Source organism: Piliocolobus tephrosceles, chromosome 1 (genome assembly GCF_002776525.5).
Source record: "Piliocolobus tephrosceles isolate RC106 chromosome 1, ASM277652v3, whole genome shotgun sequence".
Taxonomy (NCBI): Eukaryota; Metazoa; Chordata; class Mammalia; order Primates; family Cercopithecidae; genus Piliocolobus; species Piliocolobus tephrosceles.
The window spans coordinates 153,978,767-154,001,690 of record NC_045434.1 but is presented as its reverse complement, the minus strand read 5'-3'; the positions used below and the strand labels follow the sequence as shown (position 1 = coordinate 154,001,690).

Sequence of the window (22,924 nt, the reverse complement as noted above, 5' to 3'; positions counted from 1 at the left end):
TAAGATAGAAAGCTTGAGTATTTTTGTAGATGAAGATAAAATATTTTAGAGCATGAAGATGTACATGAGAAAAAGTAAGACATTCATATTTTATTTACATATAGAAATGTTTTAAAGCTTTGTCAACATGGGCATTTTTGTTGTTTAGAATTAATATTTGCTGGAAAGTAATTCATCTGTGAAATTATTTAACATGTAGAATTATTCCTTAGTTTCTGGTTTGGGAGAAATGCTCAGGAGTTCAGCTTAATATCATTTTATTCACACTGCTAAAGCTGAAAAATGTAAACAGGGAGCTTTCAATACATTTCAAAGGAGTTTGGAGAATTCTGAAATAGTCAATCCATTTATAACGAATATAAAACATCATTAGAAACTGGCAAAAAAAAAAGTAGCTAAAAGTATTCGAGTTATTTCACATTACTGGGAAATTTCTTTTTAAAAATTCAGTTATTAATAACATTCAGTCAATATATTTAACCTTTTTTCAATTTTGGTGGTATAATTTTAGAAATTTATCATTGACTCTTAAAATTTCACCTAAACTTACCTGAGGCTCTGCATTAGGTTACTCAATGATTCTGATGCCAAGTTTTGAAATCAAATTATAGGCCAGTCACCTTCAGTGATGTAAAAGGTAGAACCACAAGATAATCCAGCACTTTCCTCACAACCTAAAAACGGAACCTGTGGCAAGTACCTGCCCAACTGTCAGACTATGCTCTAAACAACTGCCTGTCATGTAACAGGCTGCTCAAAAGTAGCAACATACTACTCCTATAGGCAATTCTTAACTTCTTAACCACAGTTTCATCAGTGTAAAAAATATAGGAGCAGTGGGGACCAGACATATATATTGAAATGTTAAACAACAAAACTCTTATTTTGAAGTGTGGGAGGGGAGGAAGCACTTCAATCAGTTGCTTTATGTTCCTTTTAGTGGCAGAAGAATGACACAATCCCGTATTTTCATCCACAGCTTCCTATACACAAAGCTGTGGATTTCATAAATGTAAACAAACTGCATAATCTGCCCACTGGGAGTTTGTAATTTACTAAGGACTCAGAGAAGACAATTCCACTGTACAGACCACAAGGCTGATAAAGTAAACGTCACAAGGCCAAGTAATGAAGGATGTGTAAGGAAAGACAGATTATATTCAGGAAGGAATGAGGACGGGAGATAATATAGAAAATACCTAGGAAGTCTCCAGGGGTATGTGACATTTGGGATGTTGTGAAGAATGAGTAGGTTTTTCTGGGAGGAGCCCTTCATTTGTGAGAAGGGGAATCACAAGAGAGGAAGAGGTAGGCAGGATCAATTATCAGCAAAGACGCAAAGGGAGAAACTCTCTGGATGTGTTTACAGGGCAGGAAACTATTCCTGTTGAGGATGCAGAGAACGGTTACAGGTCAGCAGCGAGGAAGGAGGCTAAAAAGAAGCCTTGAGCCAGAAGCGCTCTGAACACCGAGTCTTATTTGTTAGTCACTGAAGATGTTTTGAGCAAGGAAATGATAAATTAAAGCTAAAAGAGTCTCCTTCTTATCGGAGGTTTCACCTTCAGAGGTTTCAGTTACCAGAGGTCAATCACAGTCTAAAAATATTAAATGAAAAATTCCAGAAATAAACAATTCTTAAGTTTTAAATTATGCACTGTTCTGAGTAGCATCATGAAATCTTGTGCTGTTCCCCGATAAGAATCACCTCTTGGTCCAGCATCTCCCTTCTCCTGCCTATTAGTCACTTAGCAGCCATCTAAGTTACCAGATCGACTGCTGTGTATTACAGTACTTGTGTGCAAGTCACCCTTATTTTCTCTCATTATTGCCCCAAGGCGCAAGAGTAGGGATGCTGGCATTTCAGATGTGCTAAAGAGACAAGTCAAGTGCTTCCTTTAAGAAGATAAAGTTCTCAACTTAAAAGAAAAAAAATCTTACGCTGAGGTTGCTAAGATCTACAATAAGAATGAATCTATCCTTAAAACTGTGAACAGCATATTTTTTTTCTGTTTCATTATTAATTATTGTTGTTAATCTTTTACTGCACCTAATTTATAATTTAAACTTTATCCTATATATGTATGTATAGGAAGAAACATCATGTATGTATATAGGGTTCAGTGCTATGATTTTAGGCATTCACTGGGGGGGGGGGGGTCTTAGAACATATCCCCTGTGGATAAGGAAGACTTATCTCTACCGCATGCTTCTTTTATAAAGACTAATCTCACTAACCAAGGTGTAGAAGTAAGAATTGGAAAAATGGCTGAATTTCAGTAATAAGGATAAATATAATTGGATAATTTTAATAGCTACTTTTAATTTTTAATCTTTTAAAATAGTACTTACTATGTCCAGGCTGGGTGTGGTGGCTCACACCTGTAATCCCAGTACTTTGGGAGGCCGAGGCAGGTGGATCACCTGAAGTCAGGAGTTCGAGACCAGCCTGGCCAACATAGCAAAACCCTGTCTTTACTAAAAATACAAAAATTAGCTGGGTGTGGTGGCATGCACCTGTAGTCCCAACTACTCGGGAGGCTGAGGTAGGAGAATCTCTTGAACCCGGGAGGCAGAGATTGCAGTGAGCCAAGATCACGCCACTGTACTCCAGCCTGGGTGACAGAGTGAGACTCCGTCTCAAAAAAAATAAATAAAAAATAAGTACTTACTATGTCCTAAAAGTTTTACATAAACTAATTTATTCCTTAGAGTGATTTGGTTAATTAGGCATTATTATCCGTATTTTACAAGGGAGGAAACTGGCTAAGAGAGGTTCTGTAACTTGTCCAATATGGTAGAGCTTTTAAAAAGTGGTGCAAGGATTTAAACCCATCACTGTGGGACTCCTAAGCCCATGCTCTTAAAAAACTTTCTATCTTACCCCCAATCTACATATAAATCAGGGAACATATTTCAAATGAAACCGTGAATCCGTTGAAAAGTATGCCAGCAGGTACTCAGCCTCTAACATAGTCCTCAATGATCCCCATCTCCTGGCATTCATGCCCTTCTGTCATCACCTCCCTTGAGTGTCGGCTGGACTTACTAGTTCACTTCTAACCAACAGAATACAGCAGAAGTGATGGAATGTCACTTGCAAGATTCAGCGGTTTCCCTCTCCAGCACTGCTCGGGCTCTCTCTTGGCTCACTATCTCTGGGGGAAGCCCGCTGCCATGTTGCCAGGCAGTCCTATGGAGAGACCCACGTGGGAGGGATGGAAGCCTGCCAATAACCATGTGAGAGAGCTTGGAAGCAGATTCCCCTCCCCCAGTGGAGCCCTCATGCCTGATGAGACTGCAGACCAGGCCAACAGCTTAATTGCAACCTCAAGAGAGAGTCTGAGCCAGAGACTCCCAAACTAGATCCTTGACCCACAGAAATGAGGAGCTAAGAAATGTTTATAGTTGGCTGGGCACCGTGGCTAATGCCTGTAATCCCAGCACTTTGGGAGGCCGAGGTGGGTGGATCACCTGAGGTCGGGAGTTCTTGACCATCCTGGCCAACATGGAGAAACCCCGTCTCTACTAGAAATATAAAAATTAGCCGGGCATGGTGGTGCATGCCTGTAATCCCAGCTAATCGGGAGGCTGAGGCAGGAGAACCACTTGAACCCGGGAGGCGGAGGCTGTGGTGAGCCAAGATTGTGCCACTGCACCCACAAGAAACTCCGACTCAAAAAAAAAAAAAAAAGAAAAGAAAAGAAAAGAAAAAAAAATGTTTATCGGTGAAAGCTGCTAAATTTTAGGGTAATTTGTTACCCAGCATTAATACAGTCAGTAGATAGTAATTATTTAATTTATTATTACAGGGTAAATCTTTTTGTTTATACTTGGAGCTAGAAGTAGGAATCTGTCTAGGAGAGATTATACCTGAAATAACGACAACAAGCCCAAATAACAGAATATCACGTCCTTTACCTTTCCACCCAAACATACATAAATCAGGTACTCTACCTATCTCATCCTCCCACGGCTCTTCTTACTGTCCTCATTCTCCTTTGCTTGAATGCATTCTTAGGAATAGGAATACTAAAACCCAAACCTGCAGGTTTCAAAAAAATTTTTAGACATTTAGTTTTGAATCTCATAGCAAACTCTTTCCTTCCCAAGGCTCCTCACATTACATTGTGTATTCTTATTATAGCACATAATGTTTTTTTTTTCTTATTTGTAGGTTTAAGTGTCTGTTTTCCAGGCACCCCCTTCCCTAACCCATTACAAGAACCATGTCTTATGCAATCTTGTATCCTCAGTACTGAGTGTTCAACATATGGCTGAGACTTAATAAAGTTTAAATGAACTCATGAATAAATGTGTTGCACAACCAATGAGTGAGTGAGTGAACAAGTGAGTCAATAAGCGAGGGTTTAGAGACATGGGAACCACCACTTGAAAGCTTGAGGGCATTGTGCAGATTTGGACCCTCATATAAGACATTTCCTTCTATATAGAATGCTCTTCCATTTGCTCATCTTCACCTCTTCACCAGGCTCTTCTCTCTTTAACATTCACCTCAAAGAGTTGTCTGCTTGCCTCTCTACAACGCTCCCCACCAACACACACCTACACACCCTTCCAGGGAAGTCTTCCTTTTCTCTGCTGTGAAGACTTTTAAGTTTCCATATCCTCCTGGGCATAACTGGGTCACAGCATCCAGCATACCATACTGTAATGATTAGTTATTTGCCTGTCATTTCCACTTAGCCATAAGCTCCTTAAAAGACAGCATATTCAGCCAACAGCAGAGTGCCTAGAAGTGGTAGGCACTCGAAAACAGTTTAAAATAATGGGCAAGAGAATGAATGAATGAGAAAAAGAAAACTGTATCTAGAAAATTATCTTAGCACAATCTATTTATTTCAGGTAAGCTATCAGTCAGGTATACATAGTGCTCCAACTCCTAAACAGAGTAAAAATAATTGTATATCAAAATTATTACAGATACATGAAAATTATATTTAGAAATAGTACCTCAGATCAGGCATGGTGGCTCACAGCTGTAAACCAAAAATTTGGGGAGGCTAAAGTGGGAAGATTGCTTGAGCTCAGGAGAGACTCCCATCTCCAAAAAAACTAATTTTTAAAATTTAAGACCAGGTGCAGTGGCTCATGCCAGCTACTCAAGAGGCTGAGGTGGGAAGATCGCTTGAGCCTGGGAGGTTGAGGCTGCAGTGAGCTGTGATGACACCATTGCACTCCAGCCTGGGCAACAGAGCAAGACCCTGTTGCAAAAAGGAAAAAATAATTAAAAATTACAACATTAGCCTGTAGTCCTAGCTATTCAGGAGGTTGAGGTGGGAGGATAGCTTGAGCCCAGGAGTTTGAGGATGTAGTGAGCTATGATTATGCTACTGAACTCCAGCCTGAGCCAGTATTTGAGACCAGCCTGGGAAACATAAGAGACTCTGTCTCTAAAAAAAAAAAAAAAAGAAGAAGAAGAAGAAGAAAGAATAGTGTTTCAGGCCAGGTACGGTAGCTCAAACCTGTAATCTCAGCACTTTGGGAGGCCGAGGTGGGTGGATCACCTGAGGTCAGGAGTTCAAGACCAGCCTGGCCAACATGGTGAAACCCGGTCTCCACTAAAAATACAGGGGAAAAAAAAAAAAAAAAAAAAACATTAGCTGGGCCTGGTGGCGGGTGCCTGTAATCCCAGCTACGTGGCAGGCTGAGGCAGGAGAATCACTTGAACCCGGGAGGCGGAAGTTGCAGTGAGCTGAGATGGCACCACTGCACTCCAGCCTGGGGAATAAGAGCGAAACTCTGTCTCAAAAAAAAAAAAAAAAAAAAAAAAGAAAAAGAAAAAGAAAAAGAAAAAGCAATAGTGTTTCAATCCATGGACAGGCCCTAGACAGAGCTGCCTTTAACACATCTTTTCCCCTTTCCCTCACATCTTTAATCCCATCTCAGTCAAAAAGGAAAAAAAAAAAAGTTTTCTTCCTTCTTAGCCTAAGATTCCTAATACTGTCCCCAGATGCCATAAATGTATTGGCCTCCCAGAAATCACCCCAGTGATTTTTCTCCCCATGAAAAGTTTATATATCTCATGCCCTCAGAGTTTTAAACTGCAAATGAGTAAGCTACAAAAAAAAAAAAAAAAAACAAAAATAGGAGGGGAAATGGGGGCCCTTGGGTTAGCATTTCCATTTGGTAGGGATCTTTTTGTAAGGCCCTAGATTTACTCAAAGCCCAGTGGGAAAAAGACATTAAAAAAAAAAAAACCTTTCAGGAACCCTCAAGTCACTCCATTGGGGTGAACTCCCCTGTGACACTAGAGAGGTGATGAAGCTTGGTGGTTAGGGCAGTTTTCTGAGTCAGAAATCTCAGCTTTTCCACTCTCTAGTCTTCAGATCATGAGTAACCTCACTGGTGCCCAAGTGTTCCATCTCTAAAATGAAATAATAAGACTACCTCAAGGAACCTGGTGGGAAGATTAAATGGGTTAATACAGGTAAAGTACTCAGAAAGTGCCTGGTAAGTAGTCAATAATTCTCACTATTACTATTATCATTTTCTTTTATTAGAATTGGCTCCGAAAGAACCCAAAGAGGGGAATGCTCAAAGGGAAGAAAGGGATGAGAGGAGAGTACACTTACTGATTTGGTTGTTTAGCTTGAAGGCAATGTCCAGCTGCAGGATAAACAGCATGAATTGGAACCAAGGACTCATCTCCATGGAGGGGAGGGGAATGTGGACGGAAAACACGATGTCATTGGCTTCAATTTCCCTTGGAATTGCTTCTTCAATGTCTCGGATCTTGTCACACTGATTGGGTCCCCAAGGCATTAACCATTTTGTCTTGTGATGGTTCTTACGGGCATCCACACATTTCACCGACATGTAGGACACTGCCGTTGTGGGCCCTGGAGCTGAAAAGAGAATGTTTGTCTGTTTTTAGAAAAACGATCTACTGAAACTACTGTTTCTGGTTAATACTCTTTCCATTACTGTGTTCTCTCCAGTTTTTGTACTGCCTTCTACAACTGGGGCTCAGCAATACTTAGGGATCTTCCAAATCTGGGTGAAGTTCGTTCAGTGACCTCCAGAGGTGTCCTAACAGTATCCCTGAGAACCTTCCCATTATGTTTTCAATTGCTGTGAAAGAATACATTTGTTACCAGTCTAGTTATACTTCCGCACTTCAAAACAATATCACAAAAGTCAACTGTGCTACAGTTCCCACCTGACTGAGGTCTTGGAGAGCTCTGGGCCTTCATAGAGAACAGTATCTAAAGTCAGAAGACCTTAGTCTTCAAACCTGGATTCGAAGCCTGGTTAAAAACTTACTGTCAGTGAATCTTGGGTAAGTCAGTTAAATCTATAATAGCTTCAGGACCATCATCTGAGAAACGAAATGATGAGTTTCTAAGATTCCTCTTGGCTCTAAAATTGTACAATATTGCTTTTACTCAAGATAAAGAACTAGGGGCCACCACTTGGCTTTGGTACCTAGCAGAGAATGGGAACTCAAACACTGACTGATACTTCAAAAGTGTACTAAAATATAAACCATGCATTTCAAGACAGCAAAGCAACTTTGAAATGTGTAACTTTAAAAACACTATTTTGTGATTATCTAATGGTTATATGATTATCATATTAATAATTTGGAAAATACAGAAATTTTAAGTTCAAAACAACATTTACCCAAAATCCCACTAGAGGGAAGTAACCACTGTTGAAAAAATGTCAAAATACCATCTGTCTTTTCTATGACTGTATAATTAGATAAAAAGTTTACACATGAATTAAATTATGTAACTTTAAAATATACACAACTATTAACACATTTATAAAAGAGTTATATCATGCCTAGTTTTGTAGTCTTTTCTTTTTATTCACTTAGAAAAGCAGAGTAGTGTGTGATAACATTGGCTCCAGAGGCCACCTGTCTGATGTCAAATCCTGGCTCTCTCATTTTTAGTTGTGTCACTGCAAATCCACACTAGGAAAGTTTTGGGCAAATTACTAAGCTTATCTCTGTATCAGTTTTATCATCTCTTAGATGGCAATAATAATAGTACCAACCTTTCCAAGTTACTGTATATTTTAAACAAAGTTAACATTTTAAGGCATTCAGAGTAGTGCTTGAGCACACGAAAAGTATAAAATATTAGCTATTATATCATATTTTCTTTATAATTAAAATCCTTCAATTAGTAGTTGCAAAGTAGTCAGTCACATAATACACCAAAATCAACTTCTCCTTCATCAGTTTGTAAAGGCTATCTGTGAATAAGAATCATCATTTGTCTAATATGTTTTGTTGGAAATTTCTCCTAAATTTTCCATCTGCTATCTAAATTTGTTTATGGCACATTCAAATAGAGAAGTTCCAGATCTTACATGGAATCCCTCTTTTATGTTTTTTCCCCCATGCTTTTGTGCTCAAAGAAACTGACCTTCTTGATCTCAAAATTCAATAGTCATTTATATTGACTTCTATTTATTTTTTGCAATTTCATTTTTTCTAATATTTAAATAGTTGATCCATCTGAAAATTGCTATGAGATGCGGTAAGGTTCTAGTTTTATTTCTTAAATATTTAAATTATAGTTTATTGAACAGACCTTCCCTTTTGTTGATTTATCATATCAATGTTAGCCTTATGTATATGAGTATATGTTTCTGAACATCTGTTCTTTTCCATGTATTAAACTGTCAATTCATGGATCAGCACAACATTGCTTTGAATTCTATAAATTGATTTTTTTTTTTTTTAGACGGAGTCTCGCTTTGTTGCCCAGGCTGGAGTGCAGTGGCACGATCTCGGCTCGCTGCAAACTCTGCCTCCTGGATTCACATCATTCTCCTGCCTCAGCCTCCCGAGTAGCAGGGATTACAGGCGCCCGCCACCATGCCCAGTTAATTTTTTGTATTTTTAGTAGAGATGGGGTTTCACTGTGTTAGCCAGGATGGTCTCGATCTCCTGACCTCGTGATCCTCCTGCCTTGGCCTCCCAATGTGCTAGGATTACAGGCGTGAGCCACCACTCCTGACTAAGTTGATTATTTTTATCAATATCTACTAGATTAACTCTCTTCCCCAATCTATTTCAAATTTACATCTTTTTGCTAGGATATTGAGGATTAAATTAAATCTATAAATAAATAGATAATAATAAATTAATGTGGACAGAATTAGCATCCTTCCCCAGCATTTAGTTTTCCCATCCAAGAACAGTACTTGCTTCTGCATTGTCTACAATCTGTTTTTAAATGTCTTTGAAACTTTCATTGTTTTCTTTATGTGGGTCCTACTAGTATATTTTAAAATAAATACATCTATAAAACTTTGAAAGTTAGTAGTTAAAAGAAAATGTCATAAATTATGGTTTATGTGTGTGGTTTAAATACGTGTATTTCTGTGCATCTGATACTTGGTATATTATGTATGCAGAAATTCCAAGCAGAAATTCTCTCTTATTTAATAGAGATCAGACAGCAATGGAGAAACATGAAAAGCAAACAAAGTTATATAAGAGGCAAAAATGTGTATTATTAATATTCTGCCCCACTTCTAATGTTCGAATCCACATTATTTTTCTATTCTATTAAATATCTATTTTGATACATTTTTAGTAAAATGTTATGTTTGCAAGAAGTTGGGACAATGCCTACTAAAACTTACCAGAAAACTCAACACTACTAAGCTCTAGCTGAACATCCTTCATGCAGAATGCTAAACACTGCAATACAAGTTGCCACTAACCCCTGCTAGGAAAGTTTTTCTTTAAAACTCAAAACTGTATCACAAAGACTTTACATTGAAGCCATCCAAAATCAGACATCTGACTTATTCTTAGAAATATGAGTCAATCAAACTTTGGTTATCCTGACTCAGCTAAATAGCCCACTGACATTAGAAAAGCCAAATGGCACATTTAACTGAACCCTTTTTAATGTGGTTGGAGAAATAAACAGTGAGACAAAAGTCATGAATTCTATTTTCGGCTAACATACTCAAACTGACTATTTGCTGCAGAAAATAGTTACTACATTTTAAAACTTCTATTCTTCCAAAATGAACCTAACCTTTTTTTCTTTATTTTTTACCTTCTTGAAAAACAAGTCTCTCACTTCTCAGACCAAAACGAAAAATAACTAGCTGAGTTCCTCAGCTAAGCTCCAAAACCACATTCCAAACTTAATAACAGAGAAGCTGAACACTTTACGGGCACAAAGGCCGCATTTTTAATGAATGCAGTGAACGCCTGCCTTTTTAGGGGCCTGCATTATTTTCATTCTCTCATTAGTCTAGTATTTCTTTCATAAAGAAAAAAAAAAATCCCAGAAATACTAATATTTTCATAAATACCATGGCAGTGAACTTGGAGAAGCCTCAAGTGCATCTCAAGCTATACTATGAGAATCACAATTTTTTTCACTTGAATAAATTAGTCCTCCAGTCTCAAAAATGTTTTCCATAACTTCAAAACCTGAAGATAATTCAACATTTCTCATTTTTCTAATAGTGTTCAAAAGAGAAAACACATGTATTGCTTGAGAAAGTAAACAGATATCCTGATATTCAAACATGGACACTTAATGTTCTCCCAATAATATATTTCAGCTCAGCGCAATGTCCTACTCCAGCTAAAAGTGAATTCCCAAGTGTTTCTTTATGTAGACAGCATTAGCAAGTAAACCAAAAGCAAAGCTTATAGCTGGTAGCTGGTCACCTACCATAGAAGGTGTTTTCATTAGCTAGAGCCAAAATGTTAGCTATATGGGTCACAAATTGTGTCTAGAATAAAAAAAAGTTTAATCTGTCTTTAAATTTTTTTTAAGTGTGTGGGATTTTGTTTTAAGAGAAAAGAGCTAAATGGAGGAAGTTTAAATTATCTTCAACCTTTGAACAAGCCACAATAAACTAACAGGTATTTGTAATGAAGGCCTTACTTAGTCACTTGCGTGGTTCTAGGGATTAATAGAGTTTGTGTATTCAAGAGGGGGCTGGATAGATTCAGGTCAACAAACTGAGTCATGTTTGCTCAGGTGAAAGCTAAAAATAACCACTCCTCAGTATTCCTAGGATAGTAATGCAATATTACCCAGCTGCCTCAGCACACATTATAAATGTCCCCTCCACCCACCCATAGCGTAAGGTTTAACTGAAAACAAGTGGACCAAAAACTACTTCTACACCAGACCAATTCAATGACAGAACGATTTGGCCAGAACTGAATATGCCTAGTCACTGTAAACTGGTTAACTCATGGTTGGTTAAGATAGCCTTGAGAATATGCACAGAGGTTATAAAACCATGAGCTATGCATCGAAAAGGCAGTCCATTATGAATTCAGTTCTTTTTATCAAACATGACCATTTTACTTTGCCTGTATTTCAATACAGTATTTTTGGCCTCCACTTTTCCACTATAGTACACAAATTGTGAAATGTGATTCTACACATTTAATGTCAAAGTGATATGAAATCAATAAGACTTCTAACAAATTCAAGGTTGTGAAGAAATGCACAAACACAACTTGAAGTCTCTTTGAAAATTCAGTGGTCCCTCAGTTACACACATTACTATGGCTCATAGTATATTGTCCAAATTTGTCTTGAGTACCTACCATGCACTAGACACTGCTGGTGCTGGAGTAAACCTAATAGGCACCAACTATATGGAATGTACAAATAATGAAGGAAGCAGACAATAAATAAATAATTTCAGGAAAAAATAATTTTGATGAATGTTATATGTAACCTGAATTCCCTGAGAAAGGGCAACAGTCAGATATTCGGGAGGTGGGAGAAATGAATACACTAGAATGAGAGGAAAAATCCAGTCATCGTTACAACATAACCTTGAATAAAAATGTAAGTGAACAATGACTAAACCTGTAGTACTCCTTTTGGAAGAATATTCATTGACTCCAGTCAGCTTCCTGTTATTTCACTTCAAATGGCTATCCAGTTTACAAATTACTATCTAGCCAACCGCTAGCATTTATCATGCTTAAAATTGAGTCAACGTTAAATCAATAGCCCCTATTCCTTACAGAACCTGTAATTTAAGAGTTAGAGAGAGATACAAGACTTGGTTGCCTCTTAGAAAAGTTAAAATAAAACTAAAACAACATGCTGACATGACACATGGTCTCCATTTAAGCCAACATAGATTATTTATTTCTTTGCTTTATTACAAGTAATGAACATTTCTTTAGCAATCACCTAGGAGCATTACTATCATGCAGGCACCGTACTAACTAAATATAGAGACAAATGGCCTCCCAGACCCCCAGTTGCTCACAGGCTAGTGTGGGAGGCTGAGAAGTTCACAAAGAATTACATCTGATTGGAAATTTCTCTGACAGAGTTTTGCACAGGATGCTCCAGTTGTAAAAAAAAAGCTGAGGGTGTCTGTCCGCAGGGCTTAGCCTTGGAAGTGAGCAGGTAGTAGCCAAGGGAGATGGGGGATGGTCAAGGAGGGAACGTGCCGAGGTAGAGGTAGAACATGTGCTGGGTCATAGAACATCTAAAACAATCATATTTTCTGCAGATATCTGTGCTTGAATATTAAAAATTAAAAAGAGATCGTTTAACAGGTAAAAACTGCAGTACCACTCTTACCTCTGTCTGTGTCCACCCTTGCCTTTTCTAATCAGTGGTATAGTTCTACTAGAGTGCCTTGGCCCCTGCTCCCAATAGTCCCTGGTATACTCTATAGAGCACCATAAAGAAGAAATAATAGAGACTCACAAATAACAAAGAACTTTTATTTGGCAGGAATGTTTCCCTTTATGACACCTATCTCTGCCCTGTAACTAGCCACAAGGTCAGACCAGAGATCTGCTGGAAGAAGGGGTAGTGGGAGGGTGGTCAGGTGGGAATGAAGAAGCTCCCCCTCCTATTCCCACAAATGGCCCCAAAGAGGCTTTGAAGTCTCAATCGTCAGGTAATAATAGCCTTCCTCTAAATTAGAGGAAGAGTGTCTGCCTTGCAACAAAGATGATATTTAAAGAATAAGCTGCCATGGGGTACAAGGGGAAGGAATGTGGAGAATAGACCAGTTGAAAAGGTCTGGTCTATAAATTCCTATTATAAGAATTAATCATCAGAATGCCACCGTTTTAAAAAGTAATGACTTTAAGTAAAAATGGTCAAAGATTTCAGGAATGTTTTAGAGAATTTTATTTTTACAACAGAATTTATCTAACAAAAATGATAGGAACAATAATACACATTGATTTAAAAGCATACAAAAAGTTGGTAGCAGATACTTTTTCCTACTGAGATGCCGATTTAACACCTGAAACCTAATCTCAGTTAAAAATCTCCCAGCACCATCTCCCCACCTGTAAAAATGTGAATGTTTGATGTATTTATATTTTATAATTTCATTTTATTGATTCTCTATCTTGTTCCATAACACATTTTAGGGTACTAGAAGGGGTTTTTAGCCTTTACTTTTTTAAAATAATTGGGGCTGATTTCAAAGAACAGAATTAATGTTGGGACGGGGGTGGGCAGAGACTACAAATAACTTGGTCTATGTCTATATCTTCAAAAGTTATATTCTCCAGCTATTGTTTTTTTCCCCCCAGCTATGGCTTTTGAAGCAACAGCTGGGAAATATAAGCTCCCTAAACTTTTGAAGCAATAGCTGAAGAATATAAGCTCCCAAAACTTTTACCTGATCTATGAAGTTGAATGGCTCAATATCCATTTTACTCTGTAATGTAGAGAAAACCTCCATTGCACTATGAATGGTATTTATAAGAACTGAAAGGCATATGCCCAAATTGGTTCTAAGCTGTGCCTATCTAAATATCTCTGCTTGCCTTATGAAACTTATATAAAATACATTGAGCACTTAAACCCTTGGGCAATTGCAGAGTGTGCTTTGGATTTTTTGATGTATCAAGGTGGGGAGGATAGAAAAGAGGGAGAAAGGGAACAGAGGTGTCAGAAAAGACTAGATGAATTCCTGTTATATAACTACATTTTTTTTAAATGCCCCCAAAGTACTTATTTAACCTAAGAAAATCTTCAGCTAAATTTAGAAATTAGCTTTAAATATGCTCAATTGATTTTCCTTAGACATTCCACATACCTTTCTCCAGCTCAAAAGCCTTAATTCTGATTAAAAGGAAACATGTGAAATATACTGCACAACTTAAGTGGTCAGATCATATTCACTGCTTGAGCTGTGAGGTCTTACAAGTCATTCCTGCTTACCATTCACTGAAAGTCAGTTCCTAAAAAGATTTCTTAATATCTGCCATACCGCTTATCTAAGTTTTTGGACGGCTCATTAGAATGAGCTCTTCAAAAAGTTCAGCTAAAGAAAGTGCAAATATTTGCATTAAATTGACTTAGTACTTAACTGATCCAGTGTGTTAATTCTTTTACTGAAATTGCTCTGAAGTTATAATAGTCAGACACTTATGCTACCTCCACCACCTACTCTGAAGAGAAGATTCTCCTATATTTCAACCGTAACCATTAAATCTTACTAGCTTACTAAATGATATATTATTTCACAATTCAATCTCAATTACTGGAGAGCTGAAAGTATGTCTACAGAGACTAGACCAAGAGAAGTGATTTTTAGAATTATCATAGCTATGCCCTTGTGCATGGAATGGGGTATGCTAAGTGAAATGAAATTCATTCTTGCCAGCCATTTTCAGTCAGTAGTTAGTTACGCTAACATCTGTTCTAGGAAAGCTAATTTTTTTAAATACAGCAGAACATTCCTTTACACTAAACCACTACCACCAAAACACACAAACACACATACTACATAGCAGAGTTGAATGCAAAATAATTTGTACTGTACACACAAAAGTCAAGCATTTATTTAAAAATAGTTCTCTACAACATAAACTTATGAAATGTCAGACATTTTGACAGCAAATTTCCAAAAAGTATAGCAAACACTTGTATAATACATTCTGACTCAAAAATATTGAAAAAAAATAATATGTTTACATTTTAGGCAGATGAGGGTTTTAAATGCTTCACCTACAACCTCAATCGTTGTGGAGCCAAAGATGTAACAGCTTTGAAGAATAGAAGAATTACTCTATATTTGTCAGGATCTACATGGCAAACAAGCGCCACTTGGCTTACATTACTTGCCTGGCTTGGATCCCATGGAATGGAAGAGCATTGGAACCAAGAGGAAAAAAATTCGAGTGCTTTGGGACAGTAAGCCAAACTCTTCCATAGTATTTGAAATGGTGTGGTAAACATGAAATTAGTTTAGGCTTAAGATTGGTGCCAGTCTTTTTACCCACTTTTTGAAAAAATAATAAAATGCACATAAAGGGCCCTGCCAGAGGTTTAGCTCCTAAAATCTGTCAATCATTAGATGTGCTAATTGGTAGCAATCCAGTGGTGGCCTGGATTAGGACTCAAAAACTGACCCTTACCACCCTTGGTGTCCTGCAGCAAAGACAGCCTAAATCAAAAAGACAGAAGTACATAAAATTACAAATTTCTCTATCCCTGAAAAATGCCTGCAATTTCTGTTTCTGCATCACTCCAGAAATACTCAAAACAGCAAAAATTAAATACATATGAAGGGAACACAAAAGACCTCCACAGAAAAACCAGTGGCTCATCTGTTGATGCTATTGCTCATTGCTTGGCTGGCCAGTCATCTGGGCTAAGTTTTGACTTTGGGCCAGTGCTTCAAAATCAGCAACCTTTCAGCCAAAAGACTGTGGAATGCAGCCAAGACCACCTATGGAAAGTGAATTATAGCATCTTTAATTTACTACCTTGGGCTGTGATCTCATAAACCCACCACGGAGGGCGCACCAGTTCTTGTGTGGGAAATCTCTCAGAGCCCCCGTAGAGGCCCCCAAAGTGGCTCTGGCAAAGCTGTAGGGGTGGAGGTGACAAAAAAGGGGACACCTGGCTCTCCTTCTTAAATAAGCTCACCAAGGGCATATGTTTATATTGGAATTTTAGGGTCAGAAAATACCGAAATTAAATCTTCCAGAAGAAACACAGTCAGTGGCTTTGTTCTAAAATTACACTCTACAAAAGTTTCCAACATTTGTTATTTAAAATAATCAGACATTTATTATTCATAAATTACATATATTCTTTTATCAATATTACTGTTAATAATAAACATGAACCACAACCAGTATGTGAATTGCAAAGCCCTTTCACATACATAATTATTGAAACTGCCTAGTAAACAAGTGAACATAATTAGCACCATTGCATATTCAGAAGATCAGTGGTTTTTGTCTCATCTGTAAATAGCAGAGCTAGGACTGGAACTCAGGTCTGATTTCATATCTAATGCTCCTTTCCAATACAACTATCTGTTTATTTATTAATGCTCACTATTTATTAGCAATCTCAGATTACCTGAGGTAGGTGCAGAGCTGAGGGATGAATGAAGACAACTGTGGCCATAAGTAGCTTGCTGAAGCTCCATAGGCAAGGCACTGCCAGCACCAGGCTGGGCGTCACACAAAGGGAACCAGCAAGATAGCTTGTCTGAGAGACTTACAGTCAGGGACAGAGTACCTCTAAGATTTCCATAAAGAAATGATGGAGTGATAGGCTCCTAAAAATGCATTAAACTCCCTTGAATCTAATAGATACTCTCCCCATTTTACCGAGTCTTGGTTATTACTTCATATATGGCAGGTAGGCAGTGTTTAGGATGTTAGCCTAGAGAATATCTGACACAGGAACACAGCGATGCCATGGCAGTCTATGATAGCACTTACATGCATAGTAAGAGACAGGGATTCAAGTTAGAGAAAATCTGACTCCAGAGCAACCTATGGAAGAATTACTGATAATTCAGGTAGGCAAACAATGGCACAGTTTGACTCAGGAAAGGGTGGGTTCCTCATCCATGGAAACATTCAGGAAATAAATGGATAGATAAGAGCAAGAGCCTGAACTGAATATTAAGTTCCTCTCAGTCACACCAAAATGATAAAGTCTCCTATCCATGCATATCGTATGCCAGGGAATGGAGAAATTAAGGTCCAACAAAGAGCTGCACATAGTTTATTGATTTGTTTTCTGTTTTCTGACCAGTTCCAGATAAACAGATAAAAGCAATTAAAGTACAGGGCATTCTGAATGGTCAAAAATTTAGTGTTGTACATTGTAAGTTAAGGCTAAGGGAAAGTAAGACCTGTTAATGTCTTTATCTGGAATTTCACAAATGCCAAGAATAATCATATTTCCTTCCCTGATTATTCAAAGAAAATACAGGCCCTTATAATTTGCAAATTTCCTAGAATTGAGGGTAGAGGTACATTTTAAGGGTAAATTGCAGTTGTAACATTCACAATCTTAGGAATTATTTTATTTTATTTTTTTTTTTGAGACAGAGTCTCGCTCTGTCACCCAGGCTGGAGTGCAGTGGCGGGATCTCAGCTCACTGCAAGCTCCGCCTCCCGGATTCACGCCATTCTCCTGCCTCAGCCTCCCGGGTAGCTGGGACTACAGACGCCCGCCACCTCGCCCGGCTAGTTTTTTGTATTTTTTAGTAGAGACGGGGTTTCACCGTGTTAGCCAGGATGGTCTCGATCTCCTGACCTCGTGATCCGCCCGTCTCGGCCTCCCAAAGTGCTGGGATTACAGGCTTGAGCCACCGCGCCCGGCCAGGAATTATTTTTTAAAAAAACATTGAAATCACAAAATTAAATAGTCTATGCAATTATTAAGTATTTTAAATTTCATCAGTTTTAGGTTCTAGCTCAAGAGCCATCTCTCCTTCATTCAATTTATTAAATGCCTATAGTGTGCCAGCCAGAGGCCTCCTCCGATTTTCCTTCAGCTGACAAAAGATCCTGACTTCCTCTCATGCCAGTATCACCTGGTCTATGACTTTATTATAGCATTCTTTTTATTTGCAGGCATCACTTCTGAACCCTACAAAATTATAAGCTCCCAAGGGGAAGGACCACATCTTATTCTGTCTTGTGCCACTAAGCACAGAAACTTAAACATGCAAGTCCTCCAGATCTGAATTGAACTATTTATTATATGGTTTTTGTGTCATAATAAACATATTAATGTAAGTTATGCTCAATGTAACTAACAAACTTTTATCAAATGCCTACTGCTTAGTAGGCATTTGATAAATGCCATAGTGGATTAATCCTTGTCCTTGCCTATATTAAAGTACATTTAGACTGGCACTCAGTGACAGTTTAGGAAGAAGCCGAGCTGCCTTTCATGAGGCCAGCCTCCCAAAGTCACCCACATGTGCTCAACAGAGACTCACTTCCTACAAATACTTATGATGGTTCTTCCAGATCTGTGTCAAGCAATAATTTAAATGAAATACTGAATTCTGAAGATCAAAATGAACTTTTCCTAAACTATAACCCAATCCACAACAAGAAAAGTAATTTACACATCAAAAGAAATTAGATACTAGGCAAACAAAAAAAAATGGTAATTTTTCTAAAAAACTGCTCCCAAAGGGTTTGTGGCCAACATTAATATTGCAGAAGCATGTTTAGATAACTGCTGTTCAGCATAGTTCCTGGAAATAGGTTCTCAAAGCCAGGACTTACAGTTATTTACCTTCTTCCATACTGCCCTGAGGGTTTTAAGGCCTAAATGAATAGAAAGCAAATGGGGGACAAAATGAGATAAAATGTTCACATCTCAGCCTTTAGTGTATATAACTAATGACTGCATGTTTGAAGATTTTATGACAAAATCTGCATTCTTAAGAACACATGTAGGGAAGATTTGGGCCATTTCTTTAACACCCTCTAAACAATACCTACCAGAGAAAAAGCAAACACTCCCTTCTAAAAGCATCAATATTCTACTTCTGAGATCAAAACTACAAAACAGTCTCAGACAGAAACCTGGGCAAAGGAACCTTCTGCTGCACATATGTACTATTTCCCAGAGATGTAAATGATTTTTTTCTCTCTGCCCCAATGAATCACATATGAAAGTTCTCAAAGAATTAGTAAAGAAGAACAGTGAAAATCTTCTCCGTGTTGAAGGAATAGTGGAGTGTAGACAGTATCAGAAGTCCTGAGGTGACTCAGAGATTCAGAAGGATGACAGTCAGGGGCAGTTTTTACTAGGGGAAAGAGCAATGTAGGATGAACAATTTACTGTCCCCGTTGATTCACATAGGATGTAAGTAAAAGAGAAGTCAAGGATGTCCCCAAATTTCTTGCATAGGCGGCAGATGAGTGATGTCATTCACTAAGACAGGAATCAAAGAAAAATGAATGACATGTCATATCACAGGTAGAATTTGTAGAAGCTGGAGGTGTATAGCTTGTTTAAAAGGGGGGCTTAGCATGAAGGTTTGAAGATAAAAGGTCAAATATGTGAATGACTAGATGTGGAGGAGGAATTAGATTTAGCCTGGGTGATTCCAATCTTGCAAGTTCTCAGGAAGGAAATCTGAGATCAATAAAATCAAACTGGCCCACAGTTCACCACACCAGTTGAAGAAAATGAGCTGCTGGCACCTGTGTGAGTGGGGGTGCTCCACAGTTAACACTTGGTGAGTGCAAAGAATGCAGAGGACATCTGAGCACCGATTAGGGATGGAAAGGTGACTTTCAGGGTCTTTGCTATCATTATTATTCTATGAGCATTCTTCATATATAATATTTAGAGCTTCGATTCTGGGCCACAAGTTGCTGCTTGCTATTCCTGAACTACTACAGATTTGAGCATAAGAATCTTGGCAGAATGAATTATCCCAGGACTCATGATTGCTGGGTTCTAGCAATGGATACGATATTAATCAGGCAAATTATTCAATCAATCTTGGGCCTTAGTTTTCTCATCTGTGAAAGGCAGTATTTAAACTGTTGAGCACTTTTAACTCAGCAATTGTGGGATTCTAAAAGGAATGTATGTACTCTATGTTATGACGAAAGTCACTCTTACAAATTTTAAAAAAAAGTTCCTTCAAATTAGGGTCAATTTATATTCCAAGAGTTCAGGCTGTCCCTATCAGGTCCCTCATCCCCTCCTTGTCCTTATATTTTCACATCTGTTAGAAGAACGGATCTTAATGGTCCTACTCTCATTCTGTTACTGTTTGGGATCTGAATGTGTTCTGAGTGTTTTCTGTCTTCCAACAGCTGGAGAGATCAAAGAACTGTTTCTAAAAGCAAGGACAAGCTACAGCCAACTGCATATGTAAAATTTCATACTGATGTGTTCAGCACAGTGAATTATACCCCCATAATTTATACTATGAGAAGGTAGGTCTAATCTAATAATAATAAAGACCTTTAGGGGGAAACAACAAAAAACTCCACTCCAGCTTCCAGCCAGTGGTCCGTATACTCACAGTCTAATACAACACAAAGACATTCCAATACAATGAAATAATTTGGATCATGTCCAGCCTCTATTTTTTAGGATAATAGAAATAAGCTCAAGAGAGCTAAGTCTATTTATTATTCAGAAGAAATGAAAGTCATAGCGTACACTTCCCTAAGCCGAAAGACCATTGACAAAATTTGCTAATGAAATCAATTTATAACTTTCTTTCAGATTTTCATTTAAACTGCTTGGTTCCTAATATATTTCCAAATTTACCCTGATTACTCTCTACGAAAAGTATGTCATAAGAGAAAACAATGATTACAAGGTAGCAAGGGACTTACTTTCACAGGAACGGTTCTTTATGTTGCTGAAGGCAATTACAAAAAGAGAGTAAGAAAAATTAAAACCAAGAGCTACAGCTCAGAAAAACTTGGGTTCAAATCCCAACTCTGTTACTCACTAGCAATTTAGTGGGGTAGCTTACCTAGCCTTGTAGAATGCCAGTTTCCGTTTTGTAAAAGTGTACTAAAGGTACTCACCCCATAAGTTTATTTTGAGGATAAAATGATTAATATAAAAACCCTATACAGTACCATGAAAATAGTGAGGCCTCAATGAATGTTAGCTGATAATAACAGTGCTGTCAACAAATGAGAAGAATTAGAATCTGGTAGGAGATGAAGACCTACTCCATGTTCTCTGTTCTGTGTTCTTGCCCTGAGGGGTGTGTTCATCAACATTTAAGGAACTAGAAGGTGTGCATCTTTGATGTTAAAAACAGGGGCTCTCCTCACCTATCAGTGAACAACCCCAATACCAGAGGTGATTCTATAAAAAGTTTAACTTGAACATCTAAGATATCCCTGAGAAATATCCCAGGAATATCGTAAGCAGCCTGTTATTTGAGGAAACACAGAATTAACCCTTGGTTTTATCCTTAGAAAAATGGGATTATAACATCTTTGTTTTCACAATTATCTTAAAAAATTATTATAAAATAATTACGGCAGAGCAAAAACTATTGACATGGGTATTTGCTACCCTTTCCCCTCCTCTCTTCAGATAAAGAGAATGCTGGTTTTGCCTCTTCTGACACAACCCCTCACCTGCCCCATGATGAGGATTCAACTATTGCTAGACGGATTCTTTGAGTTTTCATGATGCATAATCAAAAGACAGGGGATGGGTAGAAGACATGGGCTTGAACTCGGGGAGCGGGGGTAGGTGGTTTACCAGCGGCAGTGTTGGGGAGATTTTGGAAGAGACACGTTAGAAACATCAAAACAGATGGGAAATAAAATGGGGATTGCTAGAAGTACTGCTAGAGATTATATATCCCCTTAACCACACCTTGACAGTTAAAGAACAGAAGTTGTTAGGTCACTTTAAACTCACCTTTGGTTGACTGCCTGTTTCTCTGACAGAATCTCTACTTGGAGACTGGACCAAAGAGGCTATGTCTTCCATAGAGGCAACATAAGAAAGTAAGAGAGGTGCAAAAACATCATGCAAATGTGAGGCAACATTTATTGAGTTTGTACATGACATGGGGAATACTGAAAGGACTGATGTCTTAGAAAGGCATGTTAGGAGTGTGGGTCTAGAATGCATAAGGTTAGAGATATGGCTGCACTGAGCCATCATCTTATTTTAATATTTTGTCCAAATTCTGGGCTTCTCACAATCAGAGAGCTATACCTACCCATTTCCTCTTATTATTCTTGGCTGCCTGGTGCCCCCCATCCCTCTACTCCAGGATTTCTCAAGCTTTGCACTAATGGCATTTTGGGTTGAATAACTGTTGCAGGGGTTTGGCTTGTGCATTGGAGGATATTTAGCAACCCACTGGCTGCCAGTAGCCTCTTCATCCCCACTGCTGGCAAATTCAGGGGAGGTGTGGCTGGGGGAAGCCTTCTCCAAACACTGCCAAATATTCCCTGGGGAGCAAAACTGCTTCTTGTGGAGAACCTCTGCTTTACCCCAATCATCCAGGCATACAATAAAAATTCATACTCCATCAAGCCATTTTACAACACTTCATTTTCAGAGTTTCCAACTACAGAGATTCCAAGTTCTCAACAATTCATAACCATTACAGTTTGCTTCATGCTACACTGACTGCATCAGGCTGTCATTTAGAAATTATATACCATTTGTTGGATATTTTTTATGTGCTAGGCATTGTGCTAGGGACTTAATAGGGTGATTTTCATTCTTATACAGAAGTCAGTGTGGCCGGGCACGTTGGCTCACGCCTGTAATCCCAGCACTTTGGGAGGCTGAGGCGGGAAGATCACCTGAGGTCAGGAGTTTGAGACCAGCCGGACCAACATGGAGAAAACCCATCTGTACTAAAAATATAAAAAATTAGCTGGGCATGGTTGTGCATGCCTGTAATCCCAGCTACTTGGGAGGCTGAGGCAGGAGAATCGCTTGAACCTGGGAGACGGAGGTTGTGGTGAGCCATTGTGCTCCAGCCTGGGCAAAAAGAACAAAACTCCATTTAAAAAAAAGGAGGTAACTGGTAGATATTATCTCCATTCAGAGATGAGTAAAATGAGGCCCTGAAACATTAAAATAACTCATCCAAGGTCACAGCCAATAAGTGGATGAACTGGGGTTTGAACCTAACCTGTCCAAGGTCCGTAGTCTCCCTGTCTCAGGCC

General features: G+C 38.4%; 1 protein-coding gene across 2 annotated transcripts in view; it reads right to left on the bottom strand.

The window, feature by feature from the left end:
- Window positions 1-22,924, bottom strand: part of WLS (Wnt ligand secretion mediator) — a 134,680-nt gene that overhangs the window by 89,267 nt on the left and 22,489 nt on the right. For both annotated transcript variants that reach the window (XM_023209713.2, XM_023209705.1), the window contains exon 2: window positions 6,594-6,866. In XM_023209713.2, coding sequence (XP_023065481.1) covers window positions 6,594-6,866 — 273 coding nt within the window. The remainder of the gene's footprint in view (window positions 1-6,593; window positions 6,867-22,924) is intronic.